At 43.5% G+C, this 22,438-nt stretch overlaps 1 protein-coding gene across 2 annotated transcripts in view; it reads right to left on the reverse strand.

Annotated features, from left to right (window-relative positions):
• MINDY4B (MINDY family member 4B) overlaps window positions 1–22,438 on the reverse strand; it is a 38,234-nt gene that overhangs the window by 11,494 nt on the left and 4,302 nt on the right. The window contains exons 2-9 of one of the 2 annotated variants that reach the window (XM_081862657.1): window positions 18,936–19,048; window positions 17,866–17,893; window positions 12,626–12,799; window positions 10,409–10,528; window positions 8,454–8,548; window positions 6,058–6,223; window positions 3,598–3,663; window positions 1,477–1,547 (exon numbers count right to left, since the gene is read on the reverse strand). In XM_081862657.1, the coding sequence (XP_081718783.1) occupies window positions 1,477–1,547; window positions 3,598–3,663; window positions 6,058–6,223; window positions 8,454–8,548; window positions 10,409–10,528; window positions 12,626–12,799; window positions 17,866–17,893; window positions 18,936–19,048 (833 nt within the window). Of the gene's footprint in view, window positions 1–1,476; window positions 1,548–3,597; window positions 3,664–6,057; window positions 6,224–8,453; window positions 8,549–10,408; window positions 10,529–12,625; window positions 12,800–17,865; window positions 17,894–18,935; window positions 19,200–22,438 lie in introns of those variants that run through there. The other variant, XM_081862658.1, reaches the window with a different exon arrangement.

Consider the following 22,438-nt stretch of genomic DNA (forward strand, 5'->3'; position numbering starts at 1 on the left):
CCCAAGGGTAGGTCCAACTGCCCGTGGGGGCAGGGCCAGTTGCCCGTGGGGTGGGGCGAGCCAGGGCAGGACACCCCACAAGGCCTCCGAGGAGTCTGCCTGCCTCCTCCCACTCAGACACCCTACAGCTGAGGGGGATGTGGTGGGCGCACTGTTTGGGGCAGCGCAGAGCCTGTGGGCGCCCAAGCCACCACGTCACTCCCAGGATAAATGCATGGCTCAGGCAGCTACAGGCCCCGCGGTGAGTGCCGCCCACCCTTTTGTCACCCCTCTCAGTGGTGACACCTGGGCCGGACCACCCCCCCCGCCCCCTTCCTCCATCCCTGGGATCAGGGACTTGGGAACTGTAGATCCTTAACACAGGAAATCTTAGAAACTAATGTCCAAGAAGCTGCTTTGCTGACATCGCCTGCACAGCGAGGGCAGTTGCCTGCTGGTATCTGCCATAATGATAATAACTTAAAGAACTCCCCTTAATGGGGAGATTATTAATAACCACATACAAAAAAATAATAGTAGAAGAAAATATAGCAATGAAAGAATTAATATCATCCCTGTATATATCAACTATAGAGGCATATTTCCCTCCCCAGAATAATATAAGAGAATGGTGGGAATCAAATTGGGATTTAGAAATTGAGGAAGAGGCATGGAATGGGCTGTTGATCAAAGCCCTGTATAAATTATTTCGGCAATGTCAAGAGAAAGAGTCCTCAAGATCGCAAATTGCTGGTATTTAACACCTAGATGTCTAACATATAAAACCCAACAGCTCCCCTGTGTGTTGGAGAGGGTGTCCCACTTTTGGAACAAACAGACATACGTGGTGGGAGTGTTCAAAAATAGAAATATTCTGGGAAAATATCTTTGCAGAGATATCTTTGATTACAAGGCAGACAGTTCCTATGTCCCCAGGACTGGCATTGCTTAAATTGTACAGCCAGGACTCACCAAGAATTAGAAATAGAGATCTTATAACCCAATTATTGACTGCGGCGAGAACCACCATAGTCAGAACATGGAAAACATTGCAACTCTTGACCATGGATAAGTGGTATGAAGCAGTCTGGCAGACAGCTTTGTTGGAAGAGCTAACATGGAAACTGCAGGTAGCAAGAGACCAAAAGAAAAATGATAACTTCTACCCAGTACGGGGCAATTTTATTGAACACACAGTTAGTGAGGCACATGGGGGAGTAGTGTTTGGGATGGGTAACATAGTTTGGAATACTTGAAGTATACGTTTGAACCTTTCAAATTGTTGCAGATATATTGTATCCCTTCCTTTTAACGCGGTTGGAGCACATGACGTGTTATTTTATGGTTTTTATGATTATGAGAATGTTTGAAATATATGCTGTGGCAAATAAACTATACTTAAATTTAAAAAAGATAAGAAGAAAGAAAGGATGACACAGTGCTTTATTGCTTAATTTAAATCTAGGTATTGATAAAGCAGGGGAACATTTTTGTTACCTTTCAAATGTCCTTGAGAAAAGCAAGCTGTACAGAAATAGAATCACTCCATGACTTCCTTCACAGTTCAGCTGATTAGAAGAGAAGGATGAATGTTACTCAGGTCAGCATCAGATTTAGGGTAGTGCAGGTAATTTCCTCACACAGGGCACCAAGCCGAGGGGGTGCACAACAACAACAACAACAACAACAACACCCTACAACATGGGCAGCTACTGAGAAGATCCATAAAAAACAACTGTACCAAAATGAATTATTATGGAAATAAGAACTGGGGGGGGGGGCGTTTGTCTTCGCTCAAGCCCCATATTACCAAAGTCCACCACTGCTCAGGTTCATGTTGACACACATCTTCAGAGCCTCCCCTTGATTTCTGGTGTTCAGGCTGTGAGGTCAGGCTGTTGCTTATTTAGCCAGGACGGCACCACCCACACACAAAAGAAAGACATCAGCTGGGGAGGGGCCATAGCTTAGTGGGAGAGCACCTGTGTTGCATGCAGAAGGTCCTGGGTTCAAACCCTGGGGTCTCCAGGCAGGGCTGGAAAAAAGACTCCTGCTTGGAACCCTGGAGGGCTGCTGCCAATCAGTGTAGACAATACTGTGTTGATGGAGCAATGGTCTGACGCAGGATAAGGCAGCTTTCTAGGTTTCTGTGCTTGGGGAACCCCCAAGGATTTTCAGTGCAGAAAATATGTACAGGCAAAGGGGGAGGGGAACCCAAGTGCAGAACCCCAGTCCAGATAATATGTACAGGCAAAGGAAAAAAAGCCCAAGCCTGATAAGGACTGAGCATGCTCAATGGCCACGGAATGCTGGCTGTAATTGCGGGGAAGAGAACGGAAAACAGGGGGAATAGAAGGGAGGGACTGTTGTTATTTTCACCCCTCCCATTGACAGAATCTGATCCGATGTTTTGAGAAAGGAGGGGGTGTAAACTGCTCTTCTACTCCTGACTGATTGCCTAACTCTGTGTGTGGAGAGAGTCTTATCTATGTAGTGACTAGATGGCTGAGTGACTAGATGTAACACTCATGTAAGCCAGTAGTTCATTAGTTTGTAGTAGCTATTAGAAATAAAAGGAGTTATGCTTCACTGCTAGCTTCCGCATTATTTATACTCTGCATGAGTCTGGTGTTCACAATGCACATTTGTGGGTCCAGAGCACTGGGACCTGCTTTCCAGGATTGGAAGGTCTCTGAAAGTGCTCCAGTCACCTAGCCGAGTTGGGACAGAACCAGTTATTGAGCCCAGTCACTGCACATAAGTTGAAAGGCATACTGACATCGACTGGCTTCCTAAACAGCAGCATGCCATGCTGTAATGGTTTGTTGCAGGTCCCACCTGCTGTACCTATCTGTGGTGACTGAGCTGAGGAAAAGAACATTGTGCTAAATGCACGAGGTAATTCAAAATGCAGTCGAGGTTTATTAGCCAAAAGCTGGATCAGAACAAAAGATAGATCCATTTTACAACATTGCATAATAAGACAAGTAAGACTGCAGCCCCATTTACAGTCATCTGAGAGTACATCTACTGAAGAATAAGATTCTGAACAATTTTTGAATCTTTGGATCTAGAACTTCATCAGGCAAGGCCTTCTTCCACCTGCCTTGCCTCACCCTCCAGTCTCTGTTTCTCGATTTGTATTGTATTATTTTATGCACTGTGACTTGCCATTCTTTTATTGATTACAGTTTGGAAATTATTTATTATAATTGTTAAGAGTGGATTTGTTTAATTTTTATATGCTGATATTTAATATTAGTCTATGCTATTCTAATGGATTGTTGAATATTACTTTATTTTATACAAGTTGCTTATTTTAAAGTTATGTTTTATTATCACATTTTTGTATTGGATTAGATTGTTATAAGGTGTGCATTCTTTGTTTCTTCAGCTTGTAAACCGCCTTGGGTGTTGTGAAATAGAAAGACGGTATACAAATTAAAAGTGAAATGAAAAAATGAAATGAAATAATCCCCACTGAACACAGTGGTGCACTAAGGTACGAGCAAACAGGCATGTGTGCAGTTCCACCTGTAGGTACTGTTAAAAGCCACATAAAACTTGGCCACAAGTACACATTTGTAAAGACGCTGCATACCCCCCCCCCGAACTCACACAGTGTATGTGATCGCAGAGGAACTGCTGAGCTGTTTCCTTCTCAAAAAAGTCAAACAGCTGAACCTGCAAAATGATCATTAAGAATTCCATCAACACAGGAATAAAATTTTGGAAAACTGGTCAGGTGGTGTAGTAATCACATCATTCATCTCCATTACACAGGAGCACAATTTAGCCTAAATTTAATTTTGTCCTGAACAGACTTTTACATATACATGAGCTCTGTGAAGACGACTCTGACTGCTTCGCTTTCAGCCAAGGCTCTGTGCTCTCTAGCTCCCTTACTGCACAGAGATAATGAAGCATTAGAACCAGGCAGTACCTGTGTGTATCTGCACCTGAGTTCTCTTGGACCTTCTAGGCACATCCAGAGATAGAGCAGGGTGCAGGGATGGCTGGATGGAGGAATAAGGGTCAAGGCAGCCATATTCAAAGCTGGGAAATATTAAACATACCAATGTGGCAGGAGACAAGGCAGTCCTTACTTCTCCTGCCCGTCCCCTCCCAGGTCCTGTCATCTCTTCTCCTCCCCTGACTGCCTTGGAGCTCCAAATAATTACAGCAAGTTGGGAAGGAGGGGTGGATGACAGAAGGAGAGCCCTGGTGTTCCAAATGGATGTTCATTACATCTGGTAGCGAATTTGGTGCCAGTACTTCCTTTTGTGTCTGCTGAATCTCCCACTGTTCAGCTTCATTGGATAACTCCAGAGTCTGGTATCTTGAGAGAGGGAGCTTTCCCCCTTTTTACTTTCTCCATTCTTACTCATGCCCTAGTCATCATACTTCCTCAAAGAGTTGCTTCAGTCCCCTAATAATGTCGGCTTCCCCTAGTGCAGGTTGGTCTAGCAGGGCAAATGGCGCACTGCCCCTCCATCTTCAGCTTGCTCTTAGCCAGCCTGCACCTCTCTGCCTCCATACTAGTAGCCAATCCAGATACTTCCTATCAACTTTGTTATGTACTGAGTTGAATAGGATTCAGAATGCAGCAGTCTGATTGGTCCTAGAACAATAGGATTCAGAATGCAGCAGTCTGATTGGTCCACAGGAGCCACCCAATCCAGCTCTAGGTGGAAGTGAATCCGCAACCTGATTGGCCTACAGGAGAATTCTGAAATTAGCCAATCACGTGGGGCCCATTGTGTAAATAATGTATATAAAGCAGACATTCTGGAGGAACTTCCATTCCTCCTCACCACTATGAGCTGAATAAAGAGCACGAAATCCACTCTCGGCTCCGAGTATATTTCAAGCTTCTTCCTCCTTAATCAACAGGGAGGAGGATGGGGACAAAACCAATAATCAGCTGTTTGCACCTGTCATCGGCTCTGCTTTTACCTGTTGCCCTGCCCTCCGACCTACCAGTCCCAATGGGTACCAGCTGGTCTCCCCTTCCTCCACTCTTGCAGACCCACAATATTCTCTTTAGGATGTGGCAACCAGAACCGTACACAGGATTTTGATTGTGGTAGGTCCATAGATTTCTAGAAAGGCATGACAATGCTGGTAGTTGCATTAAAAAAAAAAAAAATCCTTTCCTAATTTGCCTTTTCTACAGTTGCCACATTCTAGGGGTGCCATATTATAGGAGGGATTCGGGTGCATTCTGGGAAATTTAGATTTTCACAATAGAAGTGCTCTGTTGCCCAAGCACAATGAAAAAAAAATCTTTTCGTGGTTAGGAAAGTAACAGGGAAATGCACTGAGAAGTTTGGAATGAATAAATGATAAACAGGAAGACATATGAAGACCCTGAAGCCAAGTCAGGGTGAATGCAGGTGGAATTCTCATTGTTGTATAATCTCCCTGCAAACAAATACTAACAAATGCTCAGTAAAGACCGAGTAGAATTTCAGCTGCATAAGCTTTGTGTAAGCAAATCTGGATGAATGCTCAATAAATAGGTCCTCTGGCTGAGCCCAGAGCCAACATTTTCATTGAGCTATACATCAAAATCTGTTTTACCTTGTGCCTGCTTGGGAGATTTGAATATGAAAATCTTCGTCCCAGAGATTCCACACACAGACAAATGTGTTACAGACCAGTTTGATCACATTACATGTGGCACCCATCCCAAATACTACTCTATTGATCTACTTTCACTGAAACATCTGGTCAGGCCTCAAGATATTTAACTGCACACATAGGATAGCTCAATAAACTATGCTAAATTTAACTTATTTTCTCTGTGTTCGGAGTTCCTTGGTTCTCTTTATGGCGTCTAATAAAAGAAAGAATTATAGCACCTCGATTCACACAATGCTTTTGGTTTTTCTTGGCCAGCACATCTCAGCCAGTCTCTGGCTGCGAAGTGGATCTTTATGTGCTTGTTGTTTGTACCACAACATACAACAGTCCTCGTGTTTCTGGGGTTTTTCTGTTTCTTAGTTTTTAGAATCAAACCCAACAATTCCCCCTTGCAAATATTGTGTCTTTTAAAGCATAGCTTCTCTTACTTACTCTTTCAGTAAAGTGATCCGCTTTGTAGTCTATACTGGGAGTAAAATAAGTATCACTGGTGACAAGGCAGACAGTAGCTTTCTGACCTTCTCCTGCTACCCACAGAATATCAGCCAAGGCTGCTGCAAGAGCCTTTTCTTGTTCTTTTTGGCTTATTTCACATAAACTGCAAAGACAGTTAGAAAAAGAGACTGTGAGAGGGAGAGACGCTAGCAATCCATAGCCCAGGAACAGGAAAACTGTCAGCCCCAAGACATTGTTGACAATGGTGCAGCTAGGGCTGGACCACAGGGCTAAACCCAGGCCATTGCAGTGCAGGATTCCACCCCAATGACCACCCAGAAAGTGCCAGGTGACAAATATTCCTGCATTGCAGGGGGGTTGGACTAGATGATCCTCAGGGTCCCTTTCAACTCCACAAGTCTTTGATTCTATGGGGTCAAACTGAATGATAAATGCAGTAGCAAACAGTCCAAGGCATTCACACCTGGGCACAGCCATGCTACATAGCTGTCATCTTACAGATTTGAAAATAAGGGACCAGCAGCCTCGAAAATAAGGGATCAGCAGCCAAAATAAGGGATCAACAATTACTTTGATAAAATACATATTTTGTTGAGTGCAAATGGCTTTAGATAGCTATTAGGACCATAAATTACCATATAGCATATATTCAACACACAAAAAAACAGCAACAATTTGTTGTTGACAAAGGACAGCTGGACATAGAAAGGGCCCCATTACCTTCAGTAGCTTATTTAAGGGACATAATCAATAAGGGACAGCAGCGGGACATGGCGCTGGGATAAGGGACTGTCCCGCCAAATAAGGGATGCTTGACAGCTATGCCATGCTAGGGCCCACCAGGGCTGACACTCATCACTGTAGCATCCTTACTTTTTGTAGGTCAGCAGTGGGGCAGCCAGGCATTTACACAGCTATAGATTTACACGGGCAAACTCTGGCCCTCCAGATGTTTGGGATTATAATTCCCATCATCCCTGACCACTGGTCCTGTTAGTTAGGGATGATGGGAATTGTAGTCCCAAACATCTGGAGGGCCAGAGTTTGCTGATGCCTGCTATAGATGCTCATTTTATTTATTTTTACTTTGAACGTATATTATCCTTTTCTACAAGACAAGGCTGCTTAATCCTAAGTAAATGTGCTTACCATCAGGGCAGCAAAAGCAGACCCCATTTGATCGAGCAAAATATACAGCAGGAGGTTTAATTTTGTCAGAATCGAGTATTCACTTCCAGAGTTAACACTGAATACATTACATCTGGTAAATGATCCACCATATAACCACTAGAGGGATGTGAAAATTTGTGTCCTGGGCTTTTTCAACTCGTCTACCCATGTACTATCTGAAATCCAATGGTTGCATTGGTTGCCAGGTGTGAAATATATTTGCATTATTTTCAGCTCTCCTTTCCCACTATTGGGAACGCAGAGGCATTCTGCGTCTCTCCATTCTCCAGTGCTTCTTTTGGATTTCTCATCCAACCCATGTCTCCCTCTTGGAGCTTCTGTTTTACATCTGCACACTGAGAAGAGAAGTATGCTCTCCAGTTTAATGCTAATTATTGGTGGAGCCTCCTGCAACGACTCACAGAGGTGCGGCACCATTGTTGTTTTACAGTGGTACCTCGGGTTACATACGCTTCAGGTTACATACGCTTCAGGTTACAGACTCCGCTAACCCAGAAATAGTGCTTCAGGTTAAGAACTTTGCTTCAGGATGAGAACAGAAATTGTGCTCCGGTGGCACGGCAGCAGCAGGAGGCCCCATTAGCTAAAGTGGTGCTTCAGGTTAAGAACAGTTTCAGGTTAAGTACAGACCTCCGGAACAAATTAAGTACTTAACCCGAGGTACCACTGTATTTTTATGTAGGGCTTCACAGCCTACGTAATACACGTGACCATCTAGAGCAGGCTTCCTCAACCTCGGCCCTCCAGATGTTTTGGGCCTACAACTTCCATGATCCCTAGCTAGCAGGACCAGTGGTCGCGGATGATGGGAACTGTAGTCTCAAAACATCTGGAGGGCCGAGGTTGAGGAAGCCTGATCTAGGGACCCCTTACCCTGTAAGGGTATAAGTCCATGGAATAAAAAACTCCCAGCTGCACCGCTGAGTACAGCTGCCATGATCCCTGAGCACTGACCATGTTGGCTTGGGCTGACAGGGGTTGGAATCCAACACCAGCTTGTGTTCCACAGTATCTCCCTATGAAAGACTACAAAACAGCTCCTTGGCTTTCAAGCATTGGGAGGTACTGTGAATCTACTGCTAGATTCACTAGGCCACATATGGGTGGTGGTCTGGGAACCCACCTTCTGGACCCCCAAAACCCATGCAGCTTAAGCAAATATCTCTCCGGCCCATCCTTACCTTTGTAGGCGCATATTTTCTTCTTTATTTTGTACAAACAACAAATATTTAATGATGTTCACTTGAACAGCCATCTGAACAGCTACTGCTCCTCCCTGAAAAAAAGCATTTACACTGCGTAAGCGGGTGGCACTGTGGTCTAAACCACAGAGCCTAGGGCTTGCTGATCAGAAGGTCGGTGGTTCGAATCCCCGCAACAGAGTGAGCTCCCATTGTTCGGTCCCTGCTCCTGCCCACCTAGCAGTTAGAAAGCACGACAAAGTGCAAGTAGATAAATAGGTACCGCTCTGGCAGGAAGGTAAATGGTGTTTCCGTACGCTGCTCTGGTTTGCCAGAAGTGGCTTAGTCATGCTGGCTACATGTCCCGGAAGCTGTCTGCAGACAAACGCCAGCTTCCTTGGCCTATAGAGCGAGATGAGCACCGCAACCCTAGAGTCATCCATGACTGGATCTAATGGTCAGGGGTACCTTTACCTTTACCTTTTAAGTGCTGTGTAAATTACGACATACATTTACTCATGCCAATAGTGACACGTGTGATCAGGTGACCCTCCCAACGCCTATATCACTGCTGTTTATCTGGACGGGACGGAGGCAGAGCAATGGCAAGGTCAGGGCCAGGGGTCCTCAAACTTTTTCAGCAGAGGGCCGGTCCACTGTCCCTCAGACCTTGTTGGGGGCCAGACTATTTTTTTTGGGGGGGGGAATATGAACGAGGGATGATGAGCAGTGCGTGAAAGGGTTCCGAAGAGGCTCTGCTTTAAATGGTGGCCACTTGAGAGGGGCGCTCAGCCAACCGTGGCTCCTGTGTTTTGTGAGCAGCAGGGGCTGGCAGCTGCGGTAGAGGGATGATGATGATAATGATATTATTATTATTATTATTATTATTATTATTTTTTATTTATTTATTTATTTATTTATTTATTTATACCCCGCCCTCCCCAGCCAAAACCGGGGTCAGGGTGGCTAACACCCGATATAAAAACAATTGATTGAAATACAACTTAAAAAACAAGATTAAAATACAACATTAAAATATTAAAATGCAGCCTGACAAAGGTGAGTGGCGCACAAAAGGGGTCTGGGGAAGGGCTGGCACCAACAAAGCCCAGCCCCCTTCCTCCTCTAGGCAGGGTGGGGAGAAGCCAGGAGGAGGAAGGGAGGAGGAGGCGCCTCCGCCGTGTGAGGGAGAGGGAAAGAATGTGCGCACTGGCAATCCACGTGCTGACAATCCACGGGGCAATTCCCAGACCATTCGCGGGCTGGATTTATAAGGCAACTGGGCCTGATCCAGCCCACGGACCTTAGTTTGCCGACCCATGGTCAGGGCCAGATCAGTCGTGCCAGTCCTACCCATGCAACCACGCCACCCTAACCTTGCCAGCACCTTGGCTCAGCCCTGTCCAGGTAAGCAGCAACAACGCTGCTGCCAGGAGGGCAGCCCCACCTTGTGACACACACTGGCTGCTACTGATTGTTCTGGTATAATTCAAGTATGTTGTGTGATTAAAATGTGCCGGGCATCCCTCCCCCTTTTCTGCAATGCCTACAAGAGACCAAGGACTGGGCTTAATACAGCCAGGCAGCTGTATTAAGGCTAGGTTGGGGCCTACTATGGCAACTTTCAGAGCATATAGCTGTTTTAGGCAATTGGAAGCTTCTGTACATATGGAGGTTGAGGGCAAGTCATATGCTGCTGTGTAAACCAGCTCTATGTCACTTCTGTTTGATACCTGGTATAACTCCCTTGATAAGGAAAGGGGCTTACAATCCACTTACATTATCACCATCCTGCAAAAGAGGCAACGCCAATAGCCACTTTAGACAGGGGTCAACTGAAGCAGATAGATTGTGATTTTGCCCTTGAACATCCAGGGAGTACATGACTGGGCTGGGATTGGTCTGATCCATGCTGCACGATTACCAGTATAAAAATGGCTGCCAGGTATTATTACCTTATCTGTCTCCAGTGCGTAGGCCAAATCAGTATAAGGCTCGTGGAATCTGAAATATGCTCTTTTCCATTCATAGCTGAAGACTTGATATGTGCTTCCAAATAACATCCTCCGTAGTCCCTTGAAATGGTAAGAATTAAACAGCAACAAAAATATGGTCTTCATTAAAAGAAAGCTAATATTCTTGGCTTCCTCTGAACGAAACAGGCATTTACCACAATGATCAGGGAACTGGACCACTTTCCGAATGAGGAACAGTTAAGGCGACTGTTCTTAAATGCCACCTCTTTCTCCATGGATGACATGAAAATCACTGTGGTTCTTGGCAGAACACTTGAAATTGTATTTGTGCTACAAATCAGAGCACATACATAAATTCATATTCTGAAACCATCTTTACAGTTTCATTGTCAAAGCCAGTGGTGCAATATGAGAATCATAGCCTCCAGGCAGGGTCTTGTTAACTTTCTTTATAATCTGGCCCTGGTCAAAATGTCCTAAGTCTCTGTGATGGCCTGGGAATCCGATTCAGAGGCTGAACCGGAGGAAGCCCAGCCTGCACAGGAGTCCCTGCCTCCAGGGCCGGCTGAACTGGGGCAGGGCCTTGATTCTGAAGCGCCTGCACCTGTGCCAGATCCTCAGGAGCAGGAACCAGGTGAATCCACTCTGGCTCCAGAGGTGGTTGAGGACTCAGTGCCTACAGGTGAGTCTCCCCCTGGGCCCAGTAACCCTTCAGCCTCTCCTGAACTGCAGAGGCTCAGGGCAGAGAGGCAAAGGGAACTGGTTTCTCCCAGGAGGAATGCTAGCCTTAAGGCCAGGAGAGGCGGGTCTCCTGGGGGCCGGGACCGCCCCTGGCCTCAGAGAAGATAAAGGCCAGTCAGCCCGGTCCCAGGTTGCGGGAGCAACGTCGTTGATGAGCTGTTTCGGCCAGCATCCAGTCCTGTTTCCCCCAGAGTTCCTGTCCTTGCCCGGCTTCCCGTTGTGGACCCCGCTTCGCCCGAGGAGGACCGTCTGCCGACCCTCAACTCAGGTCCTGGACCTCGCCCCACGGTAACCTCCCCCCTGGACCAGCACAGTCTCCATCATCAGTGGCGAGGAAAAAAATATGAATCAAGTGCGGAGGCAAGTAGTAGAAATATACTTGCATGTCCTGCAAGCTTTTCACAAATCATCTCACTGCAGCTCACGAACCTCCAATGTATAGTTGAAGCATTGTTAATATTAATGTATTTGGGACATTTCAGTTTACAGAAAGGACAACTATGGAGAGATATGAACTATAAACATAGTATAATTTGAACTATAAGCATACTTTTATTTTTTTATATGACTTTTCTTTCTTTTTTCTTTTATGGTATAATGTATTGGTGTTTATGTTTTTAAATGCAAGTCACTTGGTAACCAACAACTGGTTACCAAGTTGTAACCAGTAAGTAAATAAATAAGTAAACAGAATAATAATAACACCCACACCCATTTTGCACAAAAGATGGCTGCATAAATGGTTCCCAATGTGCTTTGAGGAAAACATAATCAAGGAGAATGTTTAGTGCTTCTTAATAAAAATTGGCTTGGGACAGGTTTTCTACTACAGCTCACCTAAGCAGTTGTGAAGAAAGTGATGACTTCTGATAAAACCAGAACTCTAGGTCACCCGACTAATTTAACTGGCAGCTGTTTTGGGGCAGATCAAAGTAAGTACTTCTTCACGCAAAACAAAATTAATTAATGGGATTTGCTGCCACAAGATGCAGCGATGGCAACCAGCTTGGATGGCTTTAAGAAGGAATTAGATAAATTTGTGGAGAGTTATCTGTCAGGAGGTCTATCGATCAATGGCTATTCAGAAATGGAGCCATTTTCAGAGGCAGCACTCGACTGGCTCTCTGACACTGTTGTTTAGGGCTTGAATTTCTCCTCTAGCCCTGGATACAACACAGCGAGCCACCAGTAAATTGGAACAAGGAAGTTAAATATCACATCATATCTGTATTGCTTAATACCTAGTGCAGGATCTGTTGTGTACATTCAGGGGCCAGTAGCAGCCTTGAAAACCATTCCAAACAGCCAATCCCCACTATATCCCTTTTAAATTATTTCTGACAGCAGCCAACTGCAGCCTTGATTCCAACAGTGCTCCTGGATAAGATTTCTGTGTCTCTTTAATTCTGGCGAGATTAAGTTTCATCTCATACTTAATTGACAAGGTCCGCTTACCACTGCCATTTCCAGTGAGATGGGCCGCCCTCCGAGGTTCGATGAGACGATGAGAGCTTTGGGAATCGAATAAAGAATATTGGATGGGAAACGGCTTTGCTTTAGGGGGTTTGTCATTTGCGACGCTGCAGCTGCATCCTCTTTGTCGTCCTCCGATTTGTGGTCTTGGCACTTCTAGATAAACAATATAAACAAACAGACACCAAGCTGTATGGCATATCCCTAAATACGTTCGTATCAGGCTCCACCTTTTCTGACTTTTTTCTTTTTGTAGCAAACATTCTCCTAAAACGAAGGAACTGCACAAAACCCCTTCCCATAACATGGTTTGTATCTGCAAGGAGACGAAAGGTTTCAATATTGTTTCAAACCAGCGTGTCAAGAATATAATTCTCTTTTCGGTGCACATAAGTTAATACATTATTTAAAAACAGTGCAAGGTGTTTAAAGGGAACAAGTGCCAGTAGGTTTGCAGAGACTACAGCTTACAAAGTTAGCCATTTGATACCTGTTGTGTTAGTAAGCATATTTCCTTATAAGTGAATTCCACTGAAACCAGTGGGACTTACTTCCAGGTAAATGCAGGGAGGTGTCCTGGACTGAGATGTTGATGTTACTTCAGTGACCCTCAATGCAATGTTTTTTTTTTTAAAGCATTGCTTTTGTCGTCCGTGGTGTATGACACAGCCCAAAACAATTCAAACTCCCAGCAAGAAAGGATTGTTTTCATTTGGCAAAAAAATAAAGCAAATATTTTTCTTACTTACTAGTTGACTCTTCTTAACTTCTTCCTGCAATATTTCTATGTAACTCAACTTGGAATCTACCCATCTTTTGACCTGCTGCAGTGCTGTTCTGTTTTCCATAGCTTCCAATAGACCGAAAGTAGTCACGGGCAAAATTACCTAGTGATAGTGACACTTGGAAAGGAGAACTGCCTTGGCTCAGTTTCCTGGATTACCAAAGAACAGGAGCTCTCCTTCTGGTTTAGAAATTAAATGGCTCTTGTCCAAATTACAGCACTAAGAAAGGTTTTGGAAATAAAGGCATGAACCCTGCTTTGATAAAAGAAATATTGAAGTTAATAGTTGTTCTATTTTTATTCTCCCTTTCATTGTCCCACTAGGGTGGGACAAAACTGTCAGTGTCAGATTCTCTCAATTTCTCATTTTTCGGATTGCATTTTTTAAAATAAAAAAAGTCAGCTGGTTTAGTGCAAATTTCTTCTAACGTTTGTATGCAGTTTTGCTGTGCATATATATCTGCAAATCAATTTAACAGAATATAATGCATTTTTATGCATACTCTAACTTAGTGTAAGCATTTTTGTACACATTACTTTGCTGGAGAACTGCATTGTAAAATTCAGAAAAGGACTGCATTATACCGGTTCCCATATAAGGTTTGCCTCTAAATGTGAACTTAGTGGAATTCCTCCCCCCCTCCCCCCGTAGTAGACGGGTGCTGTTTTTCATGCAAAGAACTTACATGAATGAGTTTTTGAAATTTTTGGAGATGGTTGGAGAGTTATATGAAATGAGCTGCTTGTTCATTTTGGGTTCACTTAAAGGAACATCAATTTAACATTTTGCCTTTTTAATATATTTGTCAAGATCTACTCTAATTCCAGGAATATATGCTGAGAGTGGCATGCAAGGGACTGACATCCATATGTGGTGGATATGTGAGATGATGGGATTCCTCTGGAAATATATTGTTTCATAGTAGTATGAATTCAATGGGACTTACATTTATTGGATTGCACGGTTAATGAATTATTGCCATTTTATTGTTAACAACAGGGATTTGGGTAAAAATGTGAAAGGACAATATGGGGTGGCAACAGATGGCCTGGAAAGTTAAATGTGCTAATCGTGACAAACATTGGAAGAAAACTAGAAAAAAAATATACATTTCTTAGTTAATTTGTCCACTAAAACCATTTTTGCATTTCACTCCAGAAATCTATTTCTTTCCACAGCAAGTTTATGCTTCATTTAATGCATTCTTTTATTTCAAAATTCAGTTGTATAGCATTCCCTGGTTTCAGCTACCATAGCAAACCTAACTTTGTGTTGCATTATTGCTGCTTAATTTTGTTATATGAAACTCCAGGAAGCGGATAGTAATTCTACCTGTTTGAAGTTTATATGGCATATATAGATGATTCAAAATGTAGAGGAATTGCTGGTGAGCTGTGTGGCCAACTATTTTGCTGCACTTTCTGAAATATACATCCATTCTGTTAACATTTGTTCCATTTATTTAGATGCTTACTAGTTTGATATATTTAAATGAATAGAATTTCATAACACACTGTTGCTCAGCTTAGGTAGCAGCAATCCACGCAGGGAAATGGATTACTTGAAAAACAACCACTTCTCAATGATAAAATAAGAGGGAAATGTTTAAATCGGCTGCTTGTGTGCTGTCTATGGTGTAAACCAGTTTGAGCATAGAGGTAAGCAGAGTACAAATACAGACATGCCAAAAAAAAACAGACACAGAGAGGGTTGCCAACATTCTAATGGTCTCTGCTCCTGTGCGGTTAACAGCTGCTTGATCAGATTATATTTATCTCATTGCTGCTGCTGTGATTATTGCAGATCAAGCTGCCATTAAAGGCACAGGCTCTGGCTGCTTTTGGTCAGCTGGGCGTCTTACATGAAGTATAAAGTAGGAATTCTGAGCCTTTCCTTCATTTGGAAAGCAGTTCCCCATGACATTGCAGAAGAAGGTTTAAAAACCTGGGAGAAGCATATGAAGTGGCTTCTGATATAGCATGAGCAGTTGCTGCCAGGAAAATAATACATACATGGAGAAACACGAGGACATGCTAATACACTGAGCATAATTTGCCTGTTCCTAAAGGGGCTATTGCAAGACCTATGAATGGCTCTAATGGCTGGGTATGTTTTGCCTAGGAAAGATACGATCAAAGGGAGACATGATGGCTGTCTTCAAGTATCTGAAGGACAGCCATGCAGAAAAGAGACCGGACTCGTTCCTTGATGCTTCAGAGGGCACGAAGGGCAGAAATAACAGGGAAGTTCATCATCCAGAAAATTTTCCTATACAGTAAATAAATTCCATTGGACTTCCTTGGTGGACTCCTCTTTGGCAGCATATTGAAGCAGAGGATGGATGGTACTGTAGTTACATCCTGCTCTGCATATTCCACATTGAGCAAGGAGTTGCACTAGGTGACCTCATAACTCCCATTCAGCTCAGTGATTCTCATACCACAGGCACTGCAGGTAGGACTGCCATCTTGTTCGCAAAATGTAAGGCATTTCCTGCTGGGAGCTAAGTGGTGCGGAAAGGGTCGCTTGTAAAATAATAATAATAATAATAATAATAATAATAATAATAATAATAATTTATTATTTACACCCCACCCATCTGGCTGGGTTTTCCAGCTACTCTGGGTGGCTTCCAACAGAATATTAAAATAGAATAGTCTATTAAACATTAAAAGCTTCCCTAAATAGGGCTGCCTTCAGATGTTTTCTAAAAGTCTGGTAGTTGTTTTTCTCTTTGACATCTGATGGGAGGGCGTTCCACAGGGCGGGTGCCACTACCGAGAAGGCCCTCTGCCTGGTTCCCTGTAACTTGGCTTCTCGCAACGAGGATACCGCCAGAAGGCCCTCGGAGCTGGATCTCAGTGTCCAGGCAGAACGATGGGTGTGGAGACGCTCCTTCAGGTATATTGGATCGAGGCCGTTTAAATTAGTGTGTGCCATCCATAGGAGCCAACTCCTAGGGGCTGAGGTCCCTTTGCCCCCCATAAAATATTTGACGGGGTCCACCCCCAAGTGGATGGACATTGTCAGTCAATTATGTATGTCTTGTGGTTATGTGGAGCGGGGCTTACCTGCCCCCTCCCCCAAATACTTTATTCAAGTTGGCACCCCTGGTGCCAGCAGGGGAGCACTTTGCCCTAAATCTGCCTCTGGTGTCAGCCCATACTAAAGACATGTGACCAAAGTGTCTGGGTGTGCGTGCGTGCAAAATGGCAATCCTAAATGTGAAAATCAAAGGACAAGGGAGGACTGCAAAGACTGCATAAAGGGCATGCAAAAGTTATATAGAAATAAATATATTGATGTTATGTTTTAATTTAGGTTTAACATGTTTTTATCTCCACTGCTGGGGCCAGTATGTCTCTGAATACCAGTTGCGGCAGAGTGCTGTTGCACCCATGTCCTGTTTGCAGGCTTCCCGTAGGCATTTGGTTAAAAGCACCGTGGCGAACAGGATGCTGGAGTGAAGGAAACATTGGCCGGGTCCAGCAGGACTCTTCTTGTGTTTGAAAACTGATAAATAAAAGCTTGATTTTGATAGATAGATAGATAGATAGATAGATAGATGATAGATAGATAGATAGATAGATAGATAGATAGATAGATAGATGATAGATAATGATGATGATGATAGATAGATAGATAGATAGATAGATAGATAGATAGATGATAGATAGATAGATAGATAGGTAGATAGATAGATAGATAGATAAAGATAGATGATATAGATAGATAGATAGATAGATGATAGATACAGTGGTACCTCAGGTTACATACACTTCAAGTTACATACACTTCAGGTTACAGACTCTACTAACCCAGAATTAGTGCTTCGGGTTAAGAACTTTGCTTCAGGATGAGAACAGAAATCGTGCTCCGGTGGCGCGGCAGCAGCGGGAGGCCCCATTAGCTAAAGTGGTGCTTCAGGTTAAGAACAGTTTCAGGTTAAGAACGGACCTCCGGAACGAATTAAGTACTTAACCCGAGGTACCACTGTAGATTAAACCTAGGAACTTAAGAAACTGCCTTATACTGAGACAACCTATTAGTCCACTTAGCTCCATATTGCAAACACTGACTGGCAGTGGCTCTCCAGGATTTCAGACAGGGGTCCCATCTCCCCCAGACCTACCTAGAGACGCCAGGGATTGAATTTGGCACTTTCTGCATGCACAGCAGCACTTCTGCAGTATACTGTCGGTATTCTACGTCACAGGGAATCCAATCATGAACGTTTCTCTAAAATTTGTTTGGAAGTAGTTAAGCTGAGTTAAACCTGTGTAGGAAGACACTTCCAGAAATGCCTTCTTTACAGTTTGCTGGATTCGTTTTAGAAGTGTCATCACCTGCATTTCTTTCATACAGCAGCAATCTTTTTAAAAGCAGTTGCTGCTGGCAAGATCACAACACTGGGAAATTAAGATGGGAGGAAGTTACCTGATGGGTGGCGCGGCTGATTTCCAATCTGAAAAATAAAAAACAAACAAGATGGATTTGCTAAAAGTGCAAATCTAGGAAAGACTCTACCAAAAAAACACCCCAAAAGAAACCCTAGTGTGTGCCACCAAGCCTTCTGTCACACAAGCATATCCTGGGCATTCCATTTCTATGTATGTTTACTCAAAAGTAGGGATGGGGGAGAAATGAGACTCGGTTCACATTTAAAGTCAAATCTATTAAATTAGAAGCAATATGAGAATCAAACCACAGTCATCCTCTGAAATTCTTACTTATTCGAATTTTGCAATCTCCGACACATGTTACAAAAATGCATACATTAGGGGAATTAGGGAGTGGGTGGCGCTGTGGTCTAAACCACTGAGCCTCTTGGGCTTGCTGATTGGAAGGTCAGCGGTTTGAATCCCCACAACGGGGTGAGCTCCCGTTGCTCTGTCCCCGCTTCTGCTAGCCTAGCAGTTCAAAAGCACACCAGTGCAAGTAGATAAATAGGTACTGCTGTGGCGGGAAGGTAAACGGCATTTTTGTGCACTCTGGACAAACGCTGGCTCCCTTGGCCTGAAAAGCAAGATGAGCGCCACACCCCATAGTCGCCTTTGACTGGACTTAGCTGTCCAGGGGTCCTTAACCTTTACATTAGTGGAATTAATAGATGCATAAAAAATAATATATTAGTGAAAGTAGCATACAAAAATGTAGCATGTTGGGGCAATCACTTGCCAAAATGTGTACATTAGACAAAGCTTCAAGCAAATATATGTTTATTAGGAAAAATGTCTGATAACAGGCTGATCCATTTTCATGGGCATTTATTAATTTTTAAAAAAAGAAAAATCTAGAAATCGCTGCAGAAATGTGGAGAACTGAATTCAAAATAGGAAAAATGGGAAATCAAGGGAATGAAGATGGACAGAGCCTTCCATCCCTACTCAAAAGTAAGCCCCGCCAAATTCCACGGAATGTGATTTCATAGGATTGCAACCTTAAAGGTGACCTACCAAGAGGCACAAGAGGCACAAGAATTAAGTAGGCATTTTAAAAAAACTTACCCATGACAACTAAAGATCTTTCTCCACTTGTCTAGATCAGATATTTTGCTGGATATCTCTTCTAGCTCCATGTTTTCCAAGCTATGTAGATCACTGGATGCCTTCTTGTCCATCTGTTCACGGCACAGAACGGTGCGATAGCTTTATAAACCAGCTCTCCAGCACATAAGAGCAGCTCATCCTTCTTCCACACAAGTGCAGATATGAACTGTCCTGATCTTGGGGTTTAAATGGCAGGAAGGAAGCTCCCTCCCTTTTCTATCTCCACTCTGCACTTAATTGTAAACTCAATACTGTCTCTTAGCAATTAAACTTTCATTAGAGTTGGACAGGGCTTCTGTGTTTTTCTGTCCATTGTATATACAACATGAATGTTTAATTTAAGACACAGATTTATATAAAAACAGGCTGCAATTACATATCTATTTCAGGGAAATCAGAATTATTTAATAATTGGAGGCATGGGCCTTGATGCAGCGCAGGAAGACTGACAGGTTGCTTTCAAGTCACCGGACAGAATGGCGATGCGTTTTAAGGCTCATGCTTGATTCCGCTGAAGGTGATAGCAGGATGCCTAGTGGAACAGAATGAGAATGAGATCTTGTTCTTAAATGAAATGGCCAAAGGACAAATACTTTTCATGAAGATCTCCTTTCTGTTAACTCTCATATAACTTTGTAAAGGTAAGGCCGTGTTACGCCCAGTAAGCGAGACACTTACACTGAAGAAAGGCACTTGATCTTTGATGGACACCAGTTTATTGGCAGCTAGTGCTGCTTGTTGATAGCAGTGGGTGACTATGTCTTCTACATGGTATACACACTAAACTGTGGTCAGCAGAGCAGTTTTGGTTTCAGGAATTAGGTTATTCTTTCTCTCCGGTGTGTTAAGACTGGCTCTGTCTGTGTGGATTGCTGAACAATGCAGGATTCCACCTGCAGTTTCAGCACGCTTAGCATTGCAGTTCTCTTTATTGGGGATGGGTGGGAACATGCATGCTTGAATATGGCACATTTGAAAGGACAAATGGTCCCTCCAGGTATCGGGAATGAGCCAGCTCCCAGTGAAGGTTTGCCGCCAACTGAAGAAAGCAGCCAGGAGCAGAGAGGGTTAACTGGCATGCAGGATGAACATCGGCTAGTGCCAACTCCCCCGTTCCTTGGAATGCCGGTTGATAAGGGAATGACTGAGAGTGGGCGGGAACCCAGCCAAAGCTCTTGGGGAGTTAAATAGGTGTGAACAGAGAAGGAAGTAGTCTGTCAGAACGGGAAGAGATTGGAGCTGATCCAATCCCTCCTAACAGTCGCTAAGGGGAGGGCTGTTAGACCAGAAACAAAGCAACAGATGCAAAATGCGAAAGTTTAATATCTTCTGTAGAAACTGGAAGGAGTCTTCAGAAGGGTCAACTTGATTGATGATGCTGGAGGCTGTGTTAGAGCCTTCTGGAGCTATCTGTTTGTTTTGACAATAAATCATCCTTTTTAAGTAACTACGCTTACTGTGTGATGAAGCCGGGGACTGGACTCCTGACACCAGGCTTCCTTGTTATTGTACTTTGTGATCAGTGGGTTGGAAGAGTTATATGCAATCTTGCTTTTGCACCTGCAGAAGCTTGGGGGGCAGATATACTGGTTCATTTCCAGGCAGGGCATATCCTGCAGCTTCCTATTGAAAGCCTATCGCTTTTCATACCACAAATGTATACCCTCCAACATCCTGCAGAGGAAAACCAGGATGCCCATTTTGGGGAGCTGTGCTCTCGCATGAGAGCACAGCTCCTCCCAAATGGCTGTCTTTTGGTGCCACACTCTCATGAGAGCCAAAACAGGACATCCCGGGATCCCATCAAAAGCCAGAGTAGCTTCTGTAATTCCAGAATGTCCTGCTCAAAGTGGGACAGTTGAAGGGTATGCTAAAGTTCTGGGATGCTTTGTTTCACCTTGGATGCACTGTAGCGCAGAAGTGTCCCTCCAGATGGAAATAATGCAGCAACACGAAGGAAGCATCGTGGAACAACTAACAAAGCAGTATGATGTGCGGACTGTCCAGGGTAAGCCTACTCATGCACTGTTATTGCACCGATGACATTTTGCAGAATATATCCACACCCAAAACCAACAGTGTGGAGGGCTCTCAAAAGTATATATAACCTGGTCTCCAAAATAAGGAGCAGCAAACTATCTCATTATTTATTTCTAAGATTTTCAGCAAACAGAGCTTTTTGTGTGTGCATGTTTACACACATATATTAAAAAGGAGCTAAAATACATACACACATGTATTATATTTAATATACACACATATATTAAAAAGGAGCTAAAAAGGCCTAGCTAATTTTCTAGGCCCTGATATTTGAATTATAATTTTGTAAATATGTTTCTCACTTGGCTCTTTATAAAAAGGGCATCCAAACAGATGATGCAACACAATCTCCATTTAGGGTGAGTGGAAACACATCACAAAAAAGAGAGAGCACTGGAAAGAACGGTTGCTTGACTTCTTCCACATCTAGCAATTGTCCTTTGGATCTAGTGGACTTACTTGTGGTTTCAGTGCCTGGCTTCAGGAGAAGTTATTAATATGTCCTTAGAGCCATCCTGCAGCCACTTCTTCACACAATGCATATTTAACCTATATAGAGTTTTCTGCTGCAAGATGTAGTGACAGCCACCAACTTGGATGGTTTTAAATGAGGATTAGACAAATTCATGGGAGATAATGAATTTCTTTTTGTATTTGTATAATGAAATGTTTTTAGAATGTTGGATAATTTCATTGTTATTAGCCGCCCTGAGCCCGGCTTTGGCTGGGGAGGGCGGGATATAAATAAAATTTATTATTATTATTATTACTATTATTATTATTATTAGTGAGGAGAATGATGTGCTCAGGTCCTGGTTTTGGGCTTCCTCACAGGCTTCTGGTTGGCTTATTTTGCTGCTGTTCGCAATTGTATCCGTTTATGTCATGATCTGTGATGTATGTACTCAGGTATAAAAGCCTCTGGGCATCAACGCCTGGGGCCCAGTCTTTTGGAAAGGATTCCACTGGGTCAATTATTGCTCAGCAGCAATAAACCTCACTTTCTTTTTCTCCACTGCTGCGTCTGTCAATTCTTGGACTCTATTTGAGTTGGTCACTGGTACCTTAAAAATCCTTGCAACACTGTGAGAACAGCACACTGGACTAGATGGGCCATTGGCCTGACTGAACAGGCCTCTTCTTATATTCTTATGTCACCAGCAAAAGAGAACCAGCGAGGGAAAGCCTTCCTGCTGACTGATTCTTCCCTGAACTTGCTCCCATCCTTGCATTTGGCCCCATAAGCAGCACCAAGCAACTTCAAAACAAACTAAAGTGCTTTTATTTATTAATTGGCCTGTAATTGCCCTTGAAAGAATAGCTCACAGCATTCTCTGCAGGAACAGCACATTTAAGAACAGTTGCTGCAGTGAGCAATGACATAAACTGTTAACTGCTGCGGACTATAATGAGATTTCATG

The sequence above is a fragment of the Podarcis erhardii genome (genome assembly GCF_964252035.2).
Source record: "Podarcis erhardii genome assembly, chromosome: 5".
Classification (NCBI taxonomy): Eukaryota; Metazoa; Chordata; class Lepidosauria; order Squamata; family Lacertidae; genus Podarcis; species Podarcis erhardii.